General features: G+C 42.8%; 1 protein-coding gene across 1 annotated transcript in view; it reads left to right on the top strand.

Moving 5' to 3' along the window:
• The window catches only part of GKAP1 (G kinase anchoring protein 1), a 42,056-nt gene extending 23,623 nt beyond the window's left edge, over positions 1-18,433 (top strand). The window contains exons 5-12 of the mRNA XM_006135863.4: positions 728-854; positions 2,628-2,650; positions 3,845-3,997; positions 4,771-4,872; positions 11,685-11,748; positions 13,425-13,495; positions 14,044-14,121; positions 18,110-18,433. Of these exons, the coding sequence (XP_006135925.2) occupies positions 728-854; positions 2,628-2,650; positions 3,845-3,997; positions 4,771-4,872; positions 11,685-11,748; positions 13,425-13,495; positions 14,044-14,121; positions 18,110-18,157 (666 nt within the window). The 3' untranslated portion in view covers positions 18,158-18,433. The remainder of the gene's footprint in view (positions 1-727; positions 855-2,627; positions 2,651-3,844; positions 3,998-4,770; positions 4,873-11,684; positions 11,749-13,424; positions 13,496-14,043; positions 14,122-18,109) is intronic.
• The last annotated feature ends 8,132 nt before the right edge of the window (positions 18,434-26,565 follow it).

Below are 26,565 nucleotides of genomic sequence, written 5' to 3'. Positions count from 1 at the left end.
CTGACCTGTTCTGTCATGGGGCTCTGCACTGCTCCAGCCTCCTGTGATATTAAAATTCCTGGAAGGGAGGGAGTGCGCTGGGCTTTCGGCTGGGACAAGGGATGGGCTTCTCCCACCAGGGGATGCTGGGGGAACTAGAACTAAAGACACCATGACTTTAGGCAATGGTTCCCAAATTTTTTAGTTATTCCTCTCCTCTCCTCCCCCCCCCCCCCCCCCCCCCCTTAGCTCTTTCTCTGATTCCCTGACTTTTGCATGGCTACTGGAGGCATGGTTACTGGGCATGACACAGGCGGGTAAGGGTGCGGAAGCTGGGGACAGGCATTTGGCTGATGGCCAAGTGTGGTTCTTCTCCCAGACTCTGTCCAGGGCAAGGCATGGAGTTGGAGGCTGAGGCTGGGCCAGCAGCCAGCCAGGCTGAGGCTGGAGATAGGTACAGGTACAGAGCTGGGACTCAAGGGTCATAGCTTTATGGGGCTGAAGCAGAGCTGGGGTTGGACCAGGGCTTGGGGGGGGGGTGGGAGAGAGAGGAGGAGGGGTCTCTCCCACCATACCACCTGAGAGCTGAGATGGGCTTTCTGCATGCTCCCATATGTTATTTTGTGTCTCTCTCCCCTCACACCCGCCAAGTGGCATGCCCCACAGTTTGGGGACCTCAACTTCAGAACAATTGTTGGTTTTTATAAGAGTAAAACCGTGCAATCAGTGTGATTTTATTCCTTTTCAGGACTATGAAAATGCTGAAAATTCTTCACCTCCATCAAAGTCAGTGAATAAGAAAGAGAAAAGAAAGAACCAACAGGGAAAAGACAAACCTCTCACAGTGTCTCTGAAAGACTTTCAGTCGGATATAGGTATTCATTCTTATGTAAAGCATGTCTTTACAAACCAGGTGTTCAATTCTATGGAATTACTATGAAGTATACTTTTAATAACAAAACACTCTCTGACCTGAAACTCAGCCTTTCCCAAGTATAAATTCAGTAACACTGTATTTAAATAGAATATTAATTGAACAGTGTTAGAAACAAGTAAACTAAAACACTATTCTGTTGGCTCTAAATCCAAACTTATGTATATATCTTGAATCTTTTCATTATTTTCAATGTGGACTAATAAGTTTAGCACAGGAGAGGAGCAGATGAAAACTGCTGGGTTTTTGAGAAGTACCGAATCTGTTGCACTGACCAGCATCTGGCAGTAGTCCAAACTCACTCCAAATTAAAAACGGTTTACTCACAGCTTGGTTGTACTTGCTGCTTTGCTCTCCTCCTACCCACCCACTAGTGAGGTTCCTCTACTTCTCAAGCAAGGGTAGGACACTAATTCCCTTTGCATACAAAGCTGGCCCTTCAGGGGAGAAAAAGTTAAGCGGGGAGGGAAAGATATAGCAGCTTGTGCGCTCCTTGTAAATTCTTTGGGTGCTAGTTTGTTCCTCTTGTCTTCAGAGCCATGGCTCCTGCCTTTAGCAGAGAAACAAATATTAGAGTATGGAAAGAGAGAGTACTATTGAATAGGGATGTTAAAATGCATGTATTTTTGTAAATGTGTAACTGTTGAATTTTACAGTGGTTATATGTTTACATGCAGGGGGCTAGGTGGGAGTCGGCACTCGCTTAATAGCCGGCTCCCCACAAGCACCTGCTCACCTTTTTCCCCCTCCCGTCCCTTTCTGCTACCTCTGTGGGAGGTAGCACGTGCTGGGAGTTAGCTTTAAAAAGAGGCAAAGGGGGCTGTTTGTAACCCTTAGGATTAATCAATGAGCCCTGGCTCATCAGTTAATCAGGTCCACATTCACATCCCTACTATTGAATTAAAAGTCTATTGTAGGCACTCGCATAGGTTTCCAGTATTATTAAATAGAATTTGATTTTTAAAAACAAACAACACTTCCCCCCCCCCCCCAAAAAAAACCCCCAAAGCATCCACCAAGGATGACAGTCTGAACAAATTATAGATATCAGTCATGTGACCTACTATGCTGCTGGAAGGCACTGAGATACTGTGGTGATTAGGACAATATAAGAACCAAAATAGAATTAAATAGTCTTCAGTTTATGCATTGTAGAAATGTTGCTTGCCATTTACAAACTCTGGCTGCAAATTGGGATCCGCTTTGTGTTGTTTTAAAGGATAGGGTTTAAATACAGTGTAGATACTCAGGTTGAGGCTCCCAAGCAGCAAGTGGATGTGCTTTTTTAACATGTGCTGCAAAGAGCTTCTAGAAACCTGATATTAAAAAACACTGATATAATTAACTAATTGGGATGCTTTTACTGTGGTGTTAATTCATTGAAAGTGGATAACTTTATTAGTTAATTTGCTCTGAGAATAATGTATATAAAATATAGCAATATACTAAGTAACAGTGAATTCATACTACTGTGGCTCATTTGAGTAATGTTTATTGCTAATTTGCTTCTGAACCACTGAGGTCTGAGTATCACTGGTGTAGAGAGTCCTCTTTAATGTGTTCATGTAATTTTGAGAAAAGAGAGTTAATGCTGAAGAACTAAAGTGGATTTTTCAGCTTCTTCTGAATTATCTCACTTGGATAGTTTTTGTGGTATGATTAAATCAGACAATATAGTGTTTAAAAAACATCTATTGTTCTTGTGTTCTTTCAGATCACCTTGCAAAAAAGCATGAGGTAAGACTTATTTTTTACTAATCAACATAACGCAACACCAAAGACCAACTTAAATAATGAGATGAGTACAGGTTGGACCTTCTTGATCCAGCACACTTGGGACTAAAGGTGTTCATTTACTAGTTAAGTAGTTGATGGAATTTCCATCGTCTACTCGACTAGTCGATAGGCACTTCAGCATTCCTCCTTTGAAAAGTACAAGAGCCTCTTGGCGGCTCTTGTACATTTCAAAGGAGGAATGCGGAACTCCGGATGCAGGCCGGGGCCAGCTGGAAGTCCCACTGACTCATGGAGCCTAGGGTCAGCAGGGGACTCTGCCGCGCTGCTTATTTGAAATGCCATGCAGAGCCTGAGGTCAACTGGGGACTCCCTAGCTGACCGCCAATACTGTGCGGCATTTTCCCAGAACCCGGGGTTAGCTGGGGAGTCCCCAGCTGACCTCAGGTTCTGCACGGTGCTGCCACTTTGAAACGCCAAGGCGGCAAATACAGTAAAACTCCAACAAGCCGGCATCCAATTGTACGGCACTCCTGATAGTCCGGCATCAAAATGGCAAGAGCTAGTGGGTGAGCTTCAGCAAAAAACAAGTTACAAGGCAGCAGCGGCAGCAGCTGAACCTAGCGAAACCAGACAGGACCGAATCAGTCTGCCACTGGCATTGTGTGACGCTGGACAGTGCTTGTGCTATAATAAAAAGGGTTAAAAACACTTAATATACAGTATATAGTGTGTCTCTCTCTTTTATTTATATTTTTATATATATATATATATATATATATATATACAAAAATCAGTTTATAGTACCTCCCAATAATCCAGCACCACCTAGATCCCAAAGGTTCCGGATTATCGGAAGTCTACTATATTGTGCAATAAATCATTACTAGTATTAAGAGCCTTTTAGGTAGAAAAGGAAATATTTAACATCAAAATGGTTTATAATTCAAAAATCTAGGTGGGCATTGCACAGAAGTATTAAATCAATAGAAATTTTTTCACTTGATACCATTTCTATGAAATGTTATTTTTCAATGTTTTATGGGTGTCAATAAAATATGCTATATATAAAATTTGAACCCTCTGTTCTGTCCTATGATGTGTGTCTGTATATTAAATAAGAAAGTACTTATATATTGTTCATGTTTGTGACTTTAAACACAGACTTATTTAAAACTCAAACTATTTCATTGACAGGAACTGAGCTCTTCACAGATTTTATTGCATGATGGAGGATTCTTCAATAGACTGGAAGATGATGTTCATAAAATACTTACTAGGGAAAAAAGGAGAGACCAGCTCACAGATTACAATGGAGTGGATAATTGCACATCTCATGAACCTAGTCAGGCAAGTATAATGGCAACTATTTACAAGTATGCAATGAATGTTTGCTTGGTAAAAGAAAATGTGAAGCTTCTGGAGTAGTTGGAACCAAAAACTGCTTATGTTTTCAATTTAAGTTACTTGCTGAAAACACAATTTATGTCTACATTTTTTTGACTACTTCATGTAAAAATGGGTATAAAACAGGGTATAGCTTAAGAAAAAACAAAAGGCAAATAACTCAATTGAGAGAGCCTTGTCAGAAGAGGAGATGAGGAAAAGAGGAAGTAATGGCAAAGACCCATTTCTCTTTTTTGCTTTTTTCCAGTAGCATAAATATCAGAGAAGGAAGGATTACAAATTTGGGTCCCGGGATGATAATTCTAACACCTTGGTCCCCACAGTCTTGATACAGCTCTCATGAATCAGTCATCAGGTCCTTTTGATTACCTGTAGATATTTCTGGGGATGTTATTGTAATACAGGTTTCACATCTGTAAACTGGGACCTCTGGTCCAGCAACATGCGTGATCCAGTAGGACCATGGATGTTCCAGTATTAGAGACTTCTGGCATGCTGCAGGGTGGTGGTGGATGGGAGCCTGGCGTGCTGCAGCAGGGAAAGACTGGCGCAATGCAGCAGAGGGCTGGGAACATCAGTGTTTGTGGTGTGGTGTGGTGTGTTGGTGTTTTGTTTGTAGACAGCCAAGAGAAACTGAGTTCTGCTTTTTGCAGGACTGAAATTCTAATGCAAAGTTAGTAAGTTCTAAGATTGTGTAGTTGCTTATTTCTCTGTAGGACATTGTTTTGAAAGACGGAAAAACAGAACGATTAAAGCTGGAACTTGAACAAAAAGATGCAGAAATTCATCAACTGAAAAGCATCATCGTTCAATGGGAGGTATGCAGTTGATAACTTTTCCAAGTATTGAACAAAGTCTGATTTCACTTTTTACCCATTTGATCAAGCCAAAACATGGCTAGTCTGAAAGGGTACTTTGTGCTGGCCACAAAGATCTTACCTTTCCAGAACATCTGTAATACCAGATAGATTTACTTTTCTTAGGTATCTAAAAATAAACTAAATATTATGCTGTTGCCAAAAAAGCAAATATGATTCTAGGTTGTATCAACAGGTGTGTTGTAAGCAAAACTCGTGAAGTCATTCTGCCGCTCTACTCTGCACTAGTTAGGCCTCAGCTGGAGTACTGTGTCCAGTTCTGGGCGCCACATTTCAAGAAAGATGTGGAGAAATTGGAAAGGGTACAGAGAAGAGCGACAAGAATGATTAAAGGTCTAGAGAACATGACCTATGAAGCCAGGCTTCATGAACTGGGCTTGTTTAGTTTGGAAAAAAGAAGATTAAGGGGGGACATGATAGCGGTTTTCAAATATCTAAAAGGGTGTCACAAGGAGGAAGGAGAAAATTTGTTCCTCTTGGTTTCTGAGGACAGGACAAGGAGTAATGGGCTTAAAGTGCAGCAGGGGAGGTTTAGATTGGACATTAGGAAAAAATTCCTAACTGTCAGGGTGGTCAAATATTGGAATAAATTGCCAAGGGAGGTGGTGGAATCTCCCTCTCTGGAGATATTTAAGAACAGGTTAGATAGACATCTGTCAGGGATGGTGTAGGTGGAGCTTGGTCCTGCCTTGAGGGCGGGGGGCTGGACTCGATGACCTCTCGAGGTCCCTTCCAGTCCTATTATTCTATGATTCTATAAGAAAGTCACTTCCCAAGGAATAAATATTTATCAATATTTGCATGCCCACATATCACTTGTTTCACAGAGGTTGTCATTTTGTTATCCATCAAGATTGTACGCCAATCTGAAATGCCTAACAAAAAAAAACAGTATATGCTTCTCCAGACAGAAGCAAAACAGTTTAGAGCTGCAGCCTTTAATTAGAGCTTTCCGTCTGTTGTGCCCCTTCTCCCAACATATGAGGAAGATTTCAAAACAATATAGAGGAAGTCCCCGGGTTACATCAATCCGACTTACGTCGGATCCCTAGTTACGAATGGGGGGATGGGGGGGGCGGCGCAGCTAGTGCGGGGTGCCTCCCCCACTGTCGCCACCTCCGGCGGCGCGCGGGGCACTTCCCCCCCAGCAGACTAGGGAGACGTGGAGCTAGCGCCCCCCCCCCTCCCCCAGCAGACCAGGGAGACGCGGAGCAGCTTTTCTTGCCGTGGAGGATGCGGGCGGCGGGACCGCTGAGACGCACTGCGTTCCCGCCGCCCGCATCCTCCGCGGCGAGAAAAGCCGCTCCGCGTCTCCCTGGTCTGCTGGGGGGAACCATTCAGGCGGCACCGAGGGAGCTGGGAGTCCCGTTTGCGGGAGGAGGCGGAGGGAGGGCGAGGAGCGAGCTGGTAAGAGGGAGACCTGGGGGGAGGGGCAGGCAGGGATATTTAAAGGGGAATCTGGCTCTGCCGTTAAACACCCGGCCCTGCGCCAGGCTGCGGCCTCCAGGTGCTGTAGCGGCCGGTCGGGACGCACGAGGCACACTTGGCCCCAGCCCCAGAGCCCGGCCGCGGGGGGGGGGGGGGGGGAGGGGGCGGGGAAAGGGGATGCGAAGCGCCGCCGGGGCCGCTTTAAAAAACTCCCCGCGACGAGGCCGGCAGGCGACGGGTTAAATTTTTCACCCGCCAACATTTTTGTTGCCGCTGGGGTCCTGCGCCGTAGAATCCCCTGGCTGGGGAGCCTGGCGTGCGTCGCTCGCGGGGAATGTTCCACCCCTTCCCCTGCTCTCCCTGGGGCTGCGGCGCTTCGCCTCCAAAGGCTGCCCCGGCACCTCTGCTTGCAGCGAAGGGTTAACTCTGCACCTGCTGACATTTTACCTGTTCCCCTCCCCCCCTTCCTCCGCGCTTTTCCTGCTAATAATTTCGTGTGTAAGGGAGATCGTCTGTGCCCCCCACCCCCGCTTCTGCACAGCTCCGTGGAGGAGCCTCCGGGGGTGGGGTGTTGGAAGGGGATTGCTGTGTGCGCAGCTCTTTCCTGTGCACCGCCTGCCGGGCTCCCGCACGGCTGCACAAAGATCAGCAGTAGAGGCCCTTGCTTGCCTTTAAATGCAGCAGCTTGAAATTTAAGGTGTCCCAGAGCCATGTTTATCCGCAGCCCTCAGCACTACACTCAATGGAGAAATGCTCGTTGCAGTTTTCACCCTGTAGATATCCCTCACTTGTGTTGCTATTCCCTGTCCTTGGGTTTATTTTGGGTAGGTACCTGTTCCTGTTCCGAGATGCGCCCCTGACAGGCGATTCAGCCGGTGCTGCCCAGGAGGCGGGAGGCGGCGACAGTCGGGGAGGCACCCCACCCCGCCAGCTTTGGGTCCATTGGCTCCGCGGACGCCCCTGGGCAGCTCCAACACCCACCCCCCCCCACCCCCCTGTCGGCTGGAAGGAGGGTCTTGAGAATAAAGCTTGAGAATAAAGGACTGAGGGAAGTGAGGTGTGGGAGAATAAAACTGAGCTCTTGAGAAATGTTTGGGTAGAGTTTCCCCTACAATATGTACCAGTTCCGACTTACGGTACATACAAAGTCAACTTAAGAACAAACCTACAGTCCCTATCTTGTACGTAACCCGGGGACTGCCTGTACAGTACAGAAGTTGCTCCCTCACTAAACCCTTTAGAGTGCCTGGATGCTAAACTAGATAGGAAAATTACTAATGTTGCTGCCTTGGAAAATCTTCGTGTCAAAAGGCTATAGAACAGGGCTACTCATCACGCAGTCTCTGGCATTTGTTTGCGGCCTGTGGTGCTGTTTGGGTTTATGCAGGGCTCAATGCACGACCGGCGGGTGGGATACTTTGAACGTGGCCTCCACTGGGAACTTACTCCACAATGGTGAGGCATCTCCCAGCTGGATGATCATTGAAAGACACAAGCAGACAGGCTGGCTGGAACAGATGGGTACAGGGTGTCAGCGTTTCCAGCCCCCAGGGAGAAGGTTCCGGAAGCACTCGGGCATTGTGGGAGGTACTTTGTATTCATGCCCATTAGTGTGAAAAGCTATTTGCATATATTTGCATCTTTATGCAACCTCAATTAAGTTGTGGCCCTCTGCATGTGTTGTATTATTGTGGCCCCCAGGGCTTCCAAAGTTGAGTAGCCCTGCTATAGAAAATGCACTAAAGCACCAGATCCAACTTCTTATTGATCGCGTTATTTTTGTTCATTCTTGGGAGCAGTGAACATAAGTACAAGGGTGTTTAGTTTATGTGAATAAAAACTAATAAATATGCAGTATGCATAACTTAACCTTGGGTACAAAACAGTTGAACTCTGTATAAACAGAATTAAATGTTGATATTAGTGAATTCCTAATCAGAACTTGTCTAAAATGTTGAATGTGACTTCAACTTGCTGCAAAATAGGAAACAAGTCTTTTGGTTAACAACTGCTGTCTTGTGTCAGAGCTGGGCTCATAGATGAAATTTATTGAAATGGAAAATCACATCTATTTGATCGTGCTCCTAGAGTATGGTTGGCAGAATAATGCAGTCTTGTTAAATGCTTCATTTTAAGTGATGCAATGCGTTAGTTTCTATTTGATAGTTTTGTATGCTTATTGGGCATTGAAGTACATAGAAAGCTTTTACTAGATGTAAGCCTAGAAGAATTCATTACTGTGACAATTAAATTCACTTTTATTGGCCTTTTGGTTCTATAAATGTTGCTTTTAAAGTATGACTTGGTAGTAGAGATGGCTTGGCATTCCAGTATGTTTTCTTGGAGTGGTTTAAACTTATCTACCCACCCCTTTTCAGTACTGGCATTTGCTCTGTTTTTCATGCCGCTGCCATGTAATTAAATCAGCATTCCATTAGCACAGTGTTCCTTCTTTGAGTAGTGTCCCTGTGGGTGTTCCACCTTAGGTGCACCATTGCTGCAGCACCCATGGTCGGCAGATTCTTAGTAGCAGTGCCTCTCTAGTTGGCTGTGCACGTGGAACGCTGGCATGTGACAGTTGGAACTATCACTCTGCGCACACAGACATCTGCCCCCTCCATTCTTTTCTGACCGCCGCTGGCTTAGGTTGCATAGAGCAGTTGCTCTCTTTTCCCTTATACCTATTAGCTTAGATACATTACTAATCTTTAGGTTACTCTCTAGTTTTAGTGTTAGTTAGTTATCTCCTTCTCTGCAGTTACAAAAAAAAAGAAGAGGAAAGACTGGGAACAGGGGAACTCCCTCCCTGCTCTCTGCTTCACGGGAGCCTTGGTTTATACACCACAGTCTCACAGCAGGCTCCAAGCGATAAGCAAACTACATGAAATTGACAAGACTCAAGAGCCATCACTGAACAAACCAAGATTCCGCCCCCGCATCCCCCACTCATGTCCCCTGGGGAGGCTCATGCTTAAGGGGCAACCATTCTTTTAAGCCCCAGGGATCAAGACAGGGTGCAAACGCTCAGGAGGAGGTACCACCTCTCAGTGGGCTGACTCCCCACTGAGGAACTCTTGGCAATAACAAGTTTGTCTCTGCGCCTGGTGCAGTTAAGGCACTGGAGAAACACACAGGGAATGGGGCCGGCAAACACAAAAGCCGGGACTCCAAACAGGAGGTATGACTTTCCTTCCCCAAGCCAAGCGTGGAGCTGAAGCAGGAGCTCCATGCCAGTACCCGCAAACACACTATCAGCAGCACCGGCAGAAGCGCTGTCAGCGGCAGCACCATGTGCTTCAACATAACCACTTAAAGAGTCAGCACCGGCTAAACGTGCAGAAGAATCCATCTCTGGCTCAAACTTCAATGCCAGTGCTGACAGTATAAATACCCTGGTGCCTGTCCTGTTTCCCCCAACTCAACTGCCTCAGTTTACCTCTGCAGGGGAGTTGATGGTGACTTCAGTACCAAGGATGCCACAATGTGAGACAGATGTCACCCCAGATATATCTAGAGTTAGTCCCTCTTCAACACCAGCTTCAGCACCTCCCTTTATGAGTAACCTGTACACACACCCAGATGTCGTTGCCCAAGCCAATGCAACAAGCAACAACAACGGCTCCCACCACCTATACCACCCCACTGTGGGTAACCTACACAATACAACAGCCTCAGCAGTTGCAACTACCACAGATGCCAAACTTTAGGTTCTCCCCGCTCAGTCACCTGATTATTCCACCTTCTCAGATGATGGCAAGAAAATGGACATCTCAAGGGCCTGGACACTGCTTTGTAGTAACCTAAGGTGGAGCACCCATGAGGACACTCCTCGAATAAGGAGGGATGGTTACTCACATTGTGCGGTATCTGGAGTTCTTCAAGATGGTTGTCCCCGTGGGTGTGCCACCTTAGGTGTGCCAGCATTGCTGCGCCCATGGTCAGCAGATTCTTAGTAGCAGTGCCCCTCCAGTTGGCTGTGCATGCGCAATACTGGCATGTGACAGTTGGAACTATCACCCCATGCGCACAGTCATCTGCCTCCTTCTCTGACCTGGATATAATTGGATCCAAAGCCTAGGGGAGGAGAGTGGATGGTGGAGCACCCACGGGGACAACCATCTGGAAGAACTCCAGTTACTATATAAACCTTCCTGTATTGTGCAATGTGAATTTAACATGAGGGATGAGATTGGTGTGAGAGACATAGTAGCTTGCCACCAGCTTTAAGATACCTTATTAAGTTTCTTGAAGGCTAGAGAGAGCAATATAGGGACACAGAAAGGGAAAGAGAATTGAATAGGGAAAATATAAAATACAGGTATATAATTAAGAACATATACAAACCAATGTGCTAGTATGAGCAACAGCAGTCATAAAAAGTGCTACTTTAGGAGAGGCAATTCAGGCATCAGATGGACAGGAGAAATCGGTAAAATCAGTTTTCTGAGTAGAAAAACTGAAGAAGAGTCCAAAAAAGAATTTGTGACTATAAGGTCTTTGTGGGCAGTGACTACATGTCTCGTGTTCTTGTATACCACCTAAGCCTTAGGCAATGAGGACTCATTTCTAACTGCCATTTGGCTACTACTATAGTATATATTATATGTAGTTTCTTTTGGTATTACTGTTCTTTCATGTAGCCTTCATTTTTTTTTCAGAGAACCTATAAAACCTCTGTCAGACAGAGAGCTAAAAATCTTCCAGCAAGTTCTGTTTCTGACACCTTGTCTGTTCTTACCCAGAGATAGATCTGGAGATCAATCTTCTGCCATTCAATTTAGCAGATCTAGTAAGGATCTGCTAAATTGACTGCTTATGGTACCCCCGTCCATCCTGGTACTCCACAGGGTCGCAGGAGTAAGGGAAGTTGACAGAAGAGTTTCTCCTATTGACCCTCCCTCAATGATGCTGTGGAAATTTAACTCAAGGTACATCAACTCCAGCTAAGCTATTCTCATAGCTTGAGTTGTGTTTCTTAAATCAATATTCTCCCCCAATGTACACCTGGCCCTAGTTTTGCAGTTCTTGTTTTCTGACTACTTCATTCACACCATTTGTAGTTGATTATGAATATGCTGTATTGCCAGTCCAGTGCCTGGCTGAGCTCCTTTGACTTTAGTCTCTTCATTGGATTAAATTACCTCTTCTATATTGTTTTTGACTCTCATATATTTAAATAGATGAGCCTAGATCCCTTGAGTTTCTTTAATTTCCAGGAAAATCATGACTTTCAGAGCTGATGTTTAAAAATAAAACACCAATTTAAAGAATGTCCCTTTTGTAGTATAGTAATATGTGATGTTATTTAAATCTCTTAATATTAGGGGAAGTATAAAGAAGTAAAAGCAAGAAATGCACAGCTGTTGAAAATGCTACAGGAAGGTGAAAGTAAGTAAAGCTGTTTATTCTCTAAGATGTAAATTTTGAAGTGTAAAACATTTTCTCTGAAAATTACTTAATTTTGCAATTTTTTTTTTTTTTAAGATAAATTGATAAGAGTAAAGAGTGGCAACTGGTATATTGTAATAGTGGTAATTTAATCTGACAATTTCTTTTACTAGGACTTTCTAATCATGCATTTCCTCCTGAGTGACTAGTGTTCAGTTTCATTAGTTACTATTTCAGTAATTTGGAGCATGCAGTAGATGTTCCACCAATTATTTAAATTTTATGAATTGAAACTTAAATTTACAATGACAAATGAAAGGCGTCTATGAATACGTGAGGATTTTTATCTTGCTAATGACATCAACCACCTGCCATATTGACTGAAAATTGTTAGAATTAATTGATATACAAGGAAGTCATTTATATATTTGCAATCCATGCACTATTCTTTATTCATGGTTGCTAGTAAATGGACTATATTTAAGCTGTTATAAAGATAACTGTAGAAGATTGATTTATTTCAAAATGAACATTTGTGACCACTCAAATTCTGTGTGTTATAAATGCTGACAGATTTTTTTGGTAAAATAATATTGACTGCAATTCTGTAGAAAGCCCTGCACTTGATTTCTAAAATTTTCTTTATAAGCAACCTCTTACTATGATCCTTATTTTCCTATTGTGATTGTTAGACTTTTTAGTACTGTGCCATCATGCATGTTCAAGTTGGTTCCATGACATCATGTGCAGTATGTATAGTGCATCACGTACTATTTTACAGTGTGAGAGAGGAGGCTAACTTTCAGAAGAAACTTTGTAATTTTATCAGTATTGGGGATGCTGCACTATAACGGGCCCACTAAGTGATACTATAGTTAATGTTGCCCAAGTATTTCCACTTCAACTCCCAGTTCATAGTCAGAAATTTTCAGAAAATCATGAGTTCTTTCAAGCTGGTATCTGGGTCAGGGTGAAATATTTTAAGGGAAAATTTGTTTGTTCAGATTTGGAGGAGTGTGGGAACAATTTCATATTATAAAATAATCCTGTTACCTCTTTTACTAGATATTTTACTACAATAGCTGAGACTAGAAAGATTAATTTGATGGAACACTTTCCGAGGAATTTTTTTGTGTGTTTTTGGTGAAAACTAGCTTGAATGTGGTAGAATTGAGCCTTGAAAATCCCAATGTGCACATGTAAAATAAAGGTTTATAATGATAGCCCTATTTTAAATTATTTACAACTTCAAAGAAAGTAACCAAGTATGCACACCTTAAGATTTTAGCCATGGTTTTCACATTGTGTAAGGCATGGCTTTGGCAAGTTTACAATCTGAAGTTCTATCCATATCCATCGTGTAGTTGGACTTGTGTCCATAGTGAGTCTTTCTGAAGTCTGTGGGATCCCATACCAGTATAGGCAATGAAAGTTTCCTAAAAGACCTAAAAAGCTTTCTATATTCCTAAGTTGTTGCTACTGGAAATAGTAACGTCTTGTTGGCTCCCAGCAATCTCTGGGTTCAATCCTGCCCTCAGTGATAGCAGAGAAAATATACTAAGGGTAGCAAACAAAGGGAAAAAAGGGATCCAGCAATGCCCCAACTACTGTTTTATTTTTATTTATATATAAAGAATTGTAAAGATAGAATCTAATATTCTTGTTTTGTTTTTAAGTGAAAGACAAAGCAGAAATACTTCTACAGGTTGATGAATCTCAAAGTATCAAGAATGAGTTGACCTTACAGGTAATAAATATAAAAGCTTGTGGATATTTTTAAAATAGTATACAAAGGCAAAGAGCAAAGTGAAAGTGAATATAAGCACGGAAACAAGTGCAGAATTCCCATCTGTCTGGATTCTTTGTGTTAATGGGCATAGAATATGTAAGATCCAAGTGGCGTTTGTGCATTTAGAGAGTTCTACTGCAGAAGAGTCAGAAGATTTCCAAGGCAAAGTGTTAAATGTAGTTACTATTTAGCCCTTTAAATAAGTATTACTAAGCAATAGTTTAGGGAGCACACCATATTTTTAATGCAGTGGCTAAATTGTGAAAGAGAACTGTCACTTTTCATATCACATTTTTCAGGTAAACACATAAAAGGTTATTAGGAAACTACTAAAGACTTAGGGAATACTATTTGTGCTGTGTGTGTGGTAACTCAAATTTTGATCAGTTTGAGAATAAGTTTCTAGAATAAACTCAATATTTGTTTTCTTCCAAGTAAGTTTCTGTGTGTCTGTGTCTGTTGGGAGATTAAGATAATTCTGTAACACTTGTAAAACTTTTTTGTAGGTGACTACACTTCATGCTGCATTAGAACAAGAAAGATCTAAAGTGAAACTATTACAGGCAGAACTAACAAAATATCAGGTATTTTTATATTGTTTCTAGAAATAAATGCACCAATGCCGAGTGCAATATTAGTGGCATATGGAAACATTGATATCTTGACTTTTGAGTAATTGCTTGTGTAGTTGCTAAAATTACTGGTAGATAGGGAATTAAAAAAAAATAGAATGGAACTTTTAGAAAATTAGTAACAAAACTGGAGCATAGTAACACACTTATTTGGATGGTAGAATGGATTTAGTCTTCCATTCTGTGCCTCAAAATATACTTGACTTATACAAGTAAGCAGGATTGCACACCTTTGTTTCTTCTATATACTCAACATTTTGATATGAGACTATTTCTAGACCAGTGGTCTCCAACCTTTTTATAACCAAGATCATTTTTTAAATGTCAGGGCAAGCCAAGATGGGCCCCGTCTTCTCCATTCCCCTCCTCTCAATCACTTGCTGTCCCCAGCCCTTATACTAACTCTCACTGGGTTGAGACAAGAGGTGCGGGCTCTGGGGTGGGAATGAGGGATTTGTGGGTGGGAAGGAGTGAAAGTGGCAAGCTCTGGGAGGGGATTTGGAAGCAGGAGGAGAAAGAGATGCTGGCTCAGGGAGGGGGCTCTGGGCAGAAGAGTGTTGGGGTCAGGTGGAGGGTTAGAGGTTAGGGGATTGTGGGAATAAAGCAGAAGGGCAGACACGTGGAGGGGAAGGACTTGTGGATGTCTGGGTGCAGGAGTTTGGGTTGGGAATGTATGAGAGGCTCATTGCAGGAGGGCTGGAGATGTGATGAGCTCAGGGCACAGGTTTGTGGGTGATGCAAGAATGTTGTGGCACAAGACTGGGAATGTGGAGGTGCATGAGTTTGGAGATGTGGGGAGCTCGGGGGAGGGGGTTCAGGTGTATGATGTGCTCAGGGTTGGGGATGCCAGGGGTATTTTGATGCTGTGGCCAGATAGGAGCTTGTTCCCAATTGGGGGCTTGTTGGCCAGGCTTCATTTTTAAATAAAATATTATGTCCAACACAAAACATTGTCTTTATTTATGGGAGGGACAGGAACATTTTTTGGGTCTGGGGGCCACTGACTCACAGAAAAATCAGTCTGGGACCCCACAAGTGAGATGCAAAAATACATAAACTCCACCCTCCAACAACTCCCCTAAGCCTCATTGATGTGGCCCCAACAGAAACACCTCACTCCCCTGGCATTCCAGCCCCCATGGTGGTTGCGTGAGGAAAGTAGGTAGGACTGAGGTTCAAGGCCTCAGGCTAGATTAACTCTTCTGGGGTTCCAGGGTTAGTAGATTTTGTGGGGCCCCCGGGTTCTGGGGTGGGGCCAAAAATAAGGGATCCAGTGTGCAGGACTGCCAGTGAGTGGACTAGAGAGGGGGGTGGGAAGTAGGGGTATAAGAGCAAGTTGGGGGTAAGTGTCTGGCAAGTAGGGAGGGGATAGGAGCAGGGTGCTGGTGGGTGTCTGTTTAGGGGCAGGAGCAGAGTGCTGGTGGTTGCCTGGCCAGGGAGAGGAGGCAGGAGCAGTATGCTGGCAGGTTTCTGGCCGGGAGAGAAGGGGAAGGAGCAGTGTGCTGGTGGGTGCTTGGCCGGGGGGAGAGGGTGGGCGCAGGCGCAGCTTGGCTGGTGCCTGGGGGGGTCTGCTGGAAGAAGCGTACATGTGGCTTCTTTAAGAAATCCAGCTGCCATCTCAACAACCCCTCCTTCCTTCCTCCGTCCCTCCCCCAGTGGACTAGAGAGGGGGGTGGGAAGTAGGGGTGGGAACCCCACCGTTGGCCAACCCTGTCTCTCTGGTGCACAGGGGAAGGAAGGCAAGACAAGAAAGCATGCAAACTCTGGGGAGGTCAGGAGCAGGCCACGGGACTTTTCCCCCCTCTTCCCCCCTTCCCCTCCGCCGCTGCCACAGAAAGCCAACTTTAGCTCCAATTTTGCAAGGTGTGGGAGTCTGTAGCACCAGCGCAGGCTCCTCATTACATGTGCAGGCGAACAATGGGGGACCTGGAACAGTGCATTGAGATCGACTGGCAGTGCCTCCATGATCGACCAGTTGATTGCAACTAGATAAGTTTCTCAACCTTTTTTTTTATAAAGTACCCATTTCCAAAAAAAGTACTCTTTATATTAAAAAAAAAAAAAGAGGGTATCACCAGTAGCTACAGTTGTCAGACACATACATTTTTTTTCTACCATTGCAACACATTTGCTTAAACAACTTAATCATAGCCGGGCGGGTGTTGAAATTTTTGGTATAAAAAGAACAAAAATAATAAAGCGCTGTAAAACTTAAAAAAAAAAAAAAAAAAGTCAGTTTTCTCCAAATTTCAGTTTTTTCCATACCCTCCAGATTTCTCTTGAGTAGCCCTAAGGGTACTCATACCATTGGCTGTGAAACGCTGCTCTAGACTAAATTTGATTTGATGTATTATTATCTGACAGATAACCTCAAGCCAAGTGCAAGTCTTCATTGATTTAATAATTGTTTTTTTCTCCCACCTGTGGCAAACCTTTCAAATTACATACATTAAATAGATTTTCATGATTGCTTTTCATATATAGAAAAATTCATTTATTGATCTCTGTTTTTTCAATGTGGTCTTTTTTACGTGGTTAACTAGAGCAATTTTTGTTAGAGAAGTATGACATGAAAAAATATTTGAAACTGTTTTCATGTGAGCTGAATTTTGAAACGTGTATGCTTTTACATTTGGTTTAGTTATGAGCACCTTAAAATGAGTGAAATTATTTGATTTCATAGTAATAAGCTATGTTTATTTTTATACAGTAACTATTTCCTTTGGAACACATTAAATAATGCTGAAGGAAAATATTGCTTCAGTTATAGGAGAGGTTAAGATTTTTGTCAGTTATTTTTACTAAAAGTCATGGACAGGTCACAGTTAATAAAATAAAAATTCTGTAATTCTCTTAGATTCTCTATCAAAAGGCCCCCTTTTCCCCCCTTTTTGACTTTGCGCTGTCTTCCAGGCCCACCCTCACCTGCATGAGCTCCTGCTCATCTTTTGTGCATAGAAAGATTCATAGACTTTATAGCCACAAGAGAGCATCATGATCCTCTGACCTTTTTTACACTGTAGGCCAGATAATTTCACCCAGCTGCTCATATAATAAGCTAATAATGTCTAGCTAAGTTACCGAAGTCCTCAATTCTTGTTTTAAAGACTAATTTAGAGACTCCACCATTTGCTCTAGTTCACACCAGCAGTAACCTGTGCCCCACACTACACAGCACCTTTTAATTTGAGTATTGCCTTAAAACACATTGGCTAAGTCTACATTGGCAAGATTTTGCGCAAATACTTTTAACGCAAGAGTTTGTGCGTTAAAGTATTTGCGCAAGAGAGCGTCTACACTGGCATGTGCTTTTGCGCAAAAGCATCCGTGCCAGTGTAGACGCTTTCTTGCGCAAGAAAGCTCCTATGGCCATTTTAGCCATCGAGCTTTCTTACGCAAGAAATTCATGTTGCCTGTCTACACTGGCCTCTTGTGCAAGAACAGTTGCACAAGAGGGCTTATTCCTGAGCGGGAGCATCATAGTTCTTGCACAAGAAGCACTGATTTCACACATTAGAACATCAATGTTCTTGCGCAAGAACTCCCTGCCATTGTAGACAGGCAGCATGTTTTTGCGCAAAAGCGGCCACTTTTGTACAAAATCATGCCAATCTGCAAAGCCTTGAAATAATTGTCAGAAGTGTTTTTAAAAATCTTTGCTTGGACTAGATACGCTATCTCAATCTTTCTCTTCATTTGTGAGCTCCCAGAGGCAAGAGCTATCTTCATGTATTTTATACAGTAACATTCTTGCTGTACAAAATTGCTGTTGCTCAGATTGCTTCAATTGTGTATGTAAAATGTTACACAGTTCAAGATTTAAATTATCCAAAAATCATTGACTTAACTGACGTGCATGTCTTTATACCTTTATGTGTACCTTATTAAAATATTAAATGTCAATGTATCTTTAGTTTACCATTTTACTTTTCCTCTACAGGGTGGGAGAAAAGGGAAGAGAAACTCAGAATCTGACCAGTGCAGGTGATTATACTTGCCATGGAGTTGAAAGCAGAAATGTCAAATCTCTTTCTTCAGGGTTTTGCAGAAATGTATATATTTGTTGTACACTGCAAAGCTATGCAGTTTTTTGAAAGAAGCTAACAGTTACTAGTTTGACACTCTAAATAGTTAATTTGTTGCGTTTTCTGTTAGTTTAAAGAAAAAAGTAGAGAACTATTCTAGCAGAGTTAAGACATTAATGTTGTTGTTAATGCCATAATTAGTTTTCCATCAATCAATAAAATTTACTCTTTCATTTGCATATCTAAATTCTTTCTTTTTAGAATAGGTTGCACCATTACATCTATTTTAAAGGTTGCTCTTTCTATGATCTCTAAAATTGACATGCTTAGTTGGATTTTTTTTTAATTAGATGTGTGTTAGAAGGGTACAAAATAGGATTAGTGACCCAAACTGGGAGTTGTTTGAGCCATGATTCTGAGAGAGATACGCTCCAGAAAATAAAGAGGTCTTTAAAAAGGTTTCTTGATGGGGTTTTTGCCCAAGCTTAGTGATCAAATGATTGATGAGTTATTGATAAAAATAGTCTGTCAAGTTTTATCCAACAGACTTACTGAATTTTTTGGGGAACCAGAATGGTATTCAAGAAAATATATAGTTTTACACAATGTGTGCCCCGATACAGATAGACTAGAGAGTTTCCATTCCTACTATTTTATCTGCTTTCAAGCTCTATTCTTGTAAGTTCTCTAACCTCTGAACAGCTAATCCAATTTCTTTGTAATTTGTTGTGCCTCACAGGAGTTCAGAGATAGCATTCCTGATCCAAAATAAGGATCATTCAGCTGAGGGCTTCTCCAGTTACAGTCCCACTTGATTTTCTTCTGCTGTCCTTGGTTGTGTAAAACTGAGTTAGAGGTACTAATGACTGGTGGCTAGTCTATACTGCCCTACAGTTCAGAGTACAGGAGTATGAATAGCAGTGTGCACGGAATTGCTGTGTTCTAACTTCCCCATATGGATGCTGTTGGCATGAATTAAAATATTCCGAGTTTGTATTAATGTAGTCCTGGATTTTTTGTTTGTGTTTCTAGTGTTACATGGAATCCTGTGGGGGAAAGTGAATGGTTGTAAAAGGAGGTGAATAGCTTGTACATTTCAGTAACTTTAGGATTGGCAGAATAAAGTTATGTATGTCAATACAGTATATTGGGGCATTGCTGAAAGAAGGCAAGTTATGGAATATAGGCAACCTTCATAGTGCATTTCCTGATTTTCAGAAGTTTGAGTTTTGCTCAGTTCAGCATTCTGCATAACTCCATATAATCTTAACTCCACATTAATGTAGTTTTTGCCATTGAATTCTTGTTAGGATAGGAGTGCACGGAGGAAAGTGTCCCCCATAATACCACTCATCTGGTCTATAAACACCTCTGCTTGTTTATTTTCAATAAAAAAAAAAAATTGATTTTTCACAGTACCTAAGCCAAGTGTTTAATAAGACCAACAAGTTGAAGTATAACCAGGATATTACATACCCTGCATGACAGTGAGGCCAAATTCTACATTAATATTAACTTAGTCTAGTGCCATGAAATACTCTTCATTCCTATTCCCCATAGTCCCCTTAGCACACTTGCACAACTACAATTTGTAGCTGAAAATGCAGCCTGCAGAGGCAGTAGGGAGCCCCAGGCAGGCTCCACTGCTTGCACTGCTGGACCCATTTGTTTCAAAACTGGAGGGGAAGGGGGAAAGCTTCAGGAGCTGCCCCCACCCTCAGTGCAATCCCATTGGCCAGTTTCTAGCCAGAAACTGGCCAATGGGAGCTGCCTGTTTGAATAACAGGCAGCCAAGAACCACGCCCCCTCTCCTTGGCTCAGTTACAGTATTCACACAAGCACATGGGTAGGCAGGTTGGCTGGCTGGTTGGGAAATGTTAAGCTCTGCAAGCTTAATCAGTTAACTGAATAAACTTGCTGTTTAACCGGTTAACCACTTAAACAGGGGCGGGCTGGAGCAGCCCACCTACTAGGGGCAGGCGCTGTTCTGGACGGGCTGGAGCATCCCGGCTTGCACTGCACAGGGGGCTGCTATGGCCCCAACTGTAACTGGTAAGCATCACCCAGTAAGGGTTAAACATACACATCCCCCCTACTCATTGCATTTTAAATTATATAAATGACAGGTTTCTAACTCCCATAACCTTTTCAATATGAGTTAAGAGCATTAAGCTCTGGTCTGGTTTAGCGCCCAGCTTAATCTCTGTAGCTCACAGGGGCATCGCAAGGACAAGTTTGTTGTTTAAGACTCCGTCAGCTGCTGCATAAATGAGGCCCTGTACACACACATTTTTCTTATGAGTTTGACTTCAATTTAAAATTCTTCTTGGAAACCAGTGGTTGCGCAGGATTGGTATGGAGGGGGGCAGGGAGGAGGGAGTCAGCTGTTACTGAAGTAACTAATAAAAAGTTAAGTAAACTGTTAAGACAGAGTGTTGCATCAAGAGTGCTCATTAACACAACAGTTGCAGAATTTTCACTTTCTTTGGTAATTTAGATCGGTAAGGGAGAACTGATCTGGATGCACGTATTTTGTTCCTTATGTGTAGAAATGTCATGCCTTCCACTATTATTTTAAAGGTGTTTGAAAATTAACACATTTAAAAGCAAATAGCATAGATCGACAAATAAAATATGGCCGTATTTTTCCCAGGCCTACAGAGATTACTTGGACCAGGAGTGAAATGGAGAGGAAATAAAGGGCTCCTCTTAAGATTAGTCAAGACATTTTAGATCATGTAATTATTTTTATATTTATCTTTTTTTATTTGTTTGAATTTATTTTTTACATAATCCATTGCAAGAGCAGGAAAGGGTGGCAAAATTGAGATTATATAGCGAAAACTAATGTAAAAGTATTGAGAGAGAATTTAAAAGACAAAACAAGGCCATTTGTCTCAGGAAGAGAGAAATGGTTGTAAATATAAAGTTATTATAAAGAAAAGACCATGTTTGTGAGGGGGGGGACGGGGACGGGAAGCATGGTAAGGAAAGACCAGAGCATATTCTCCATGCCTTAGCTAATGGAAGGAGACAAACTGAGAGACATGCTAAAATAAAATTGCATAGAGCCTTAAAAGGCTTTAGATACCAAGGGGAAATGAATTAACAAAACAAACTTAAAAAGCAAGAAACTAGTGACAAAATGAGAACATGTGAAGCACTGGAAATGCACCCATTTTATGCAGAAAGTGCTAGAAAAGTAAAATAGTGATAGAGATGTAGCCGTGTTAGTCTGGTGTAGCTGAAACAAAATACAGGACTATGTAGCACTTTAAAGACTAACAAGATGGTTTATTAGATGATGAGCTTTCGTGGGCCAGACCCACTTCCTCAGATCAAATAGTAAAACATTCCTATCAATTTTAAATGAGATTTTCATTCAAATCAGCAGCCACAGTTCAGGGGCTCAGGGCTGTATTAGCTGAACCTCTTTGTAGGAATCCATTAATAGTTTCCTCTAAAGAATAGTAAAATCACACTGAAGTAAGAATACTGCATGTTAGTTCACGACCAACTAGTCCTTTTTATGGGCTCAGTGGTGCACAGAGAATGTGGAGCATTCTGGCCCTGATGCAAGAAAGCATCATGCTTAAGTGCCTAACTGGGTTAGGGCCACAGTGCAGCATTGAGCCCGGTATGATTTAAGCTTAATTTATTTAACTGATTCTTGAAGTATCCTTCAAGATAGTGCTGCATTCTTTGTTAACAAGAGTGTTAAATGCTGCTCTTGTCATTAGCAACAGGTAATGTGTGATAATTGGAGTCACTAAAGGTGACCCACAAAGGTAAAAAGGGTTTGACACTCTGATCCATTGTGTATAAACAAAGTGTGTGTTGGTATTTTTTTTTATATTAGAAATACTAGCATTGTTAAGTGGTTTTCCTTAGTTTTGCTGGAGCACTTTATCGAAGGTCTCAGATGTGGACCGCAGTCAAATGTGTGAGTGGATCTTAAGTTGCTGTAACTTCATCTTTCAGTCTTATGTAGAGGAGGCCTTGTGAAAATTGCACCAATTTAATCAAAGTAGGATTCTAAATGTAGTTAGTTAAACTTGTTCAAAACCCTAGTTTAGTTTAAACCTGACTCAGTTAAACTAAAACCAGTGATTCTCAAAGTGCAAGTTGGCCTCAGGCTCAGGGCTTTCCCCACCCCCGCAGTTGAGGGCCTGCACTGGCATTACAGCCCCATGAGGTTTCCTGCTGCAGGGGTTGGTGAGTCTTGCAGATTGGATCCAGTTCACAGGGGCAGGAAGCGGCTCTGCATGCTGCTGCTTCCCTGTCCTCTGGCTGGAGAAATGGTAGCACAGGAAACCTCTCACCTGGAGGCTTTCTCTACTGCTCCCATTTACCGGAATCAAAGATAGAGAATAAGACAGAGAATATCTTATTGCCTCTAAGTCCATGGTACGCCCACATATTTAATATTGCATAAAGATATGATTGCCTCATCTCAAAGATTCAGAAAAGGGCAAAGAAATTATTAGGGTTTTGGAATGGGTGCCATATGAGAGATTAAAAAGACTGGGCCTTTGCATCTTGGAAAAGAGGAGTCTGGGAGGGAGGGGATATGATAGGACTATAACATCATGACAGGTATGAAGAAAGCAAGTAAGGGAAAGTTATTTACTTGGTCCCATAACATAAGCACTAGGGGTCACCACATGAAATTAATAGGTAGCAGGTTTAAAACAAACAAAAGGAAGTCTTTCTTCATGCAGTGTACAACCTGTGGCACTCTTTGCCAGAGGATCTTGTGAAGACCAGGATTTGAACAGGTTCAAAAAAGAACTGGATAAATTCATGAAGGTTAGGTCCATCAATACTTATTAGCCAGGATGGGTAGGATTGGTGCCCTTAGCCTCTGTTTGTCAGAGGCTGGAAAAAATTAGTAACAGAAGAAGGATCACTTGGCATATGTCTACACTGCAGTGTTAGGACATGATTTCAAAATAACATAGTGCGTGTCTACACAGCAAGCCATTATTGTGAAATAATGTAGAACTGGAGAACTTCTTACTCTGACTCATGTAACCCTCATTACATGAGTAAGGGAAGTTGAAGGAAGAGTGTTCTTCCTTTGACTTCCTGCTGTGTAGACTGTGCCAAAAGTTGAATTAAGTTATTTCAACTTCAGCTACGCAATTGATGTAGCTGAAGTTGTGTATGTTAATTCGGCTTTTGTCCTGCACTGTAGATGTGCCTTTGATGATTACCTGTTCTGTTCACTCCCTCTGGAGCATGTGGCATTGGCAGGACACTGGGTTAGATGGACCTTTGGTCTGATTCAGTATAGTTGTTCTTATGCTATGTTCCTATGTTTGTGATGAGTTTTGCTTTCTAGTTTTTCATGTGCTGCTGGCTAAAGGATGTGAGATTCACACCAATGCAATTTAATGTCTTAAAGTGTTTTATTGTCCCGAGAGAGACAAAAGTTATTGAGCTTCAAACTCTTTATCATCTGAACTGAAAGAGTAGGTACATCAAGAAATCATATTGTGATGAACTTTCCCCCGCACCTGAGTAATTCTATGACGAGGACCCACTGTAGTGCATTAGTAAGTCATTTTGCATAACTGATTGCAATACATTACTTGTTCCCATTTTATTAAATGATCTAATTGAATCAAAGAATTAATAATCTGCCTCATTCAAACTAAAAAATTATAAAAGATGTTCCAAAAAGCATGAAATTATGTAATTGATATTTGTGAGACTACATTATTTTGTGATACCCTAATTTCACAAATGTTGTAGCTGGGATTGAAACATGTAAAACCTACATGTAAAACCTATGATTTCCTTAGTTACCACTACTTGTTTCATAGAATCATAGGAGATTAGAATTGAAAAAGACATCAGGTGGTCATCTAGTCCAATCCCCTGCTCAAAGTTGGACCAAATTTAACTAACCTGTGGACTGCAAAAGAAATTCTGCCTTCCAATCTGATGTTTGATTTCTGTATAAAATGCTGTTCCAAGATAATTTCCAGTGCTCTGTGCTGCTGGAACTGTTACAGTTCAGGGCAAATACCTGTATTTCTACCCCACCCTCAGCTCCCTAGCTGTTGCTCTCAAGTGGACATTCATATCTCTTTCAGTCTGATCATTGTATTTCCAGACTGCACAGTTCACAGCCTTTTGTATGTTTCCTACCACAGTCTGCTTAAATAGAGCTGCTTGCTTTCTTTTCAGAGACTGGTAACAGAGGAAATGCTATAGGTATGTAGCACACATTTCCTCCTATACCTTAAGGCTGTGACTAGACTGGCCAGTTTTTCCGGAAAATCAGCCACTTTTCCGGAAAAACTTGCCAGCTGTCTACACTGGCCGCTTGAATGTCCGCAAAAGCACTGACGATCTCATGTAAGATTGTCAGTGTTCTTGTGGAAAGACTATGCTGCTCCTGTTTGGGCAAAAGTCCTTTTGCACAAAACTTTTGCAGCTCAGATTTGTTTTCCGCAAAAAAATCCCGATCGCGAAAATGGCGATCGGGGCTTTTTTGCGGAAAAGCGCATCTAGATTGGCACGGATGCTTTTCCGCAAAAAGTGCTTTTGCAGAAAAGCGTCCGTGCCAATCTAGACGTGCTTTTCCAAAAATGCTTTTAATGGAAAACTTTTCCATTAAAAGCATTTCCAGAAAATCATGCCAGTCCAGACATAGCCCAACAGTGGTGGTATTGCTGTGGATGCTTCCATTATAGTTCTGTAGTCCTTTTTAAATGGTGAATGTTTATAATAGGAGAGAAATCTTGAGTAAAGATTTCAGATTAGGTGTTGATTGCACAAAGTAGGTGAGCTCTGAAGCAGGCCTAGTGAGATGAAAGAATCCTCACTGCCAGCCTTAGTCTCAGCTCCCCACCCACCCTTTGCAGTAGAGCAAGACTACTGCCACTCCATACCCCACAGTGAAGAAACACCTAATTTTGCTATGACACATAGGCCTGCACCAGTTTTGCTGACAACACCACAGCAGCAATAGCGGTATGGTGACCATATTTTCTGAACCAAAATTAGGGACACATTAGCCATGCCCCTGACTTCCATTAACCATGCCCCTATGACCTGTTAGCCACGCCCCCATCACAAGAAGTCCCACCACTGAAGGTAGTACTCCTTAGGTCAAGATGGACACATGAGCATAAGTAAAGGGTGACCCTTCTAAGAACTCTTCCTACTGTCGTCCTACCAATAGGGATAGGTTTGGCCCACACAGGACACTCCCCATGAAACTATCCTGCAGTTACATTAACCCGACTTGCATTGCATTAACTTGGGGAGAGGGGCGGAGAGGCTGGGGGAAGTGTTCCCTCTAAGATTTTCCTCCCATAAGCAGAGTGAGTTTTGTCTTGTGCACCTGTATTGAGGTCATGTCTGCTTGTTGGGATGTGTGCCACTGTGGCACCCAAGTTACTAATAAACATCATAAACCTCTCCCTTTTCCCCTCTGCTGCCATTGTCTCCGTCCCTTCCCCTATCTGTTCCCCCACCCCTCACTCTCCTCTGCTGTCCTGCTCCTGCCCTTTTCACTCCCCTCAGCCCTGTGGGGACCTGCCCCCCTCTCCCCTGCCCTGCACCAGCCCTTCTCTTCCCCTTTTGCCCACTCTGATTATCTGCAGGTACCTCTCCCCATCCTTTCTCCTAACACCTCCCTCTACCCACTACCCTGCGTCTCTTCTCTGGGGCCCATCCCTCCCCTCAACATGTCTGCCCTTCTGCTTTACCCCCATAATCTCCTGGTACCTGCACCTTCCTGGTGCCTCCTCCTTCCCTCTCTGCTCACCCCCTCACCACTCTCTGCCCCAGTTCTCCTCATGCCCCCTGTGCCCTCACCTACAACTTGCTCCATCCCCTGCCTTCCTCATGTCCACCCCTCCTTTCAATGCTGCTTCTCCCAGCACCCACTTCACTCCCAACCTCTCCTCTTCCTTCCTCTTGCCTCTATATTCCCTCCCCTTTTCCACCCCCCACTGACACCTTCCCTCCCCCTCCTGCCTTTTTCCTTTGTCTCCTTTTGAGAAGAGGCAGGGGGAGAACTAAGAAGAGGGGTGAGGAGAGGGAAGGGGCTTGTGTGGAGGGGAGGGGAGGGGAGGTGGGGGGCAGCAGAAGAAGAAAGGGGGCAGGCAGCGGCAGAGTGGAGGAGAGACAATTAGTACGGGGATGTAACCAACATTACAAAGGGATTGTACTGATATTTGATTATTCTGGGCCTGGGAGCAGAGTGGAGTCTAGTGGTTATATGCAGCACAGCCAGCCATCTAACTGGGCAGGCATTCTGAAAAGCAATATGACAAAATAGATATTACAATGAGTGTGCTATCTTGATGATGTGCTCTATCCTTAGCAGCTCTGCGTGGACCTTTTGCAAGTG

The sequence above is a fragment of the Pelodiscus sinensis genome, chromosome 6 (genome assembly GCF_049634645.1).
Source record: "Pelodiscus sinensis isolate JC-2024 chromosome 6, ASM4963464v1, whole genome shotgun sequence".
NCBI classification, from domain to species: domain Eukaryota; kingdom Metazoa; phylum Chordata; order Testudines; family Trionychidae; genus Pelodiscus; species Pelodiscus sinensis.
Note: the sequence above shows the minus strand (reverse complement) of the source record. Positions and strands in the feature narration are given on the sequence as shown.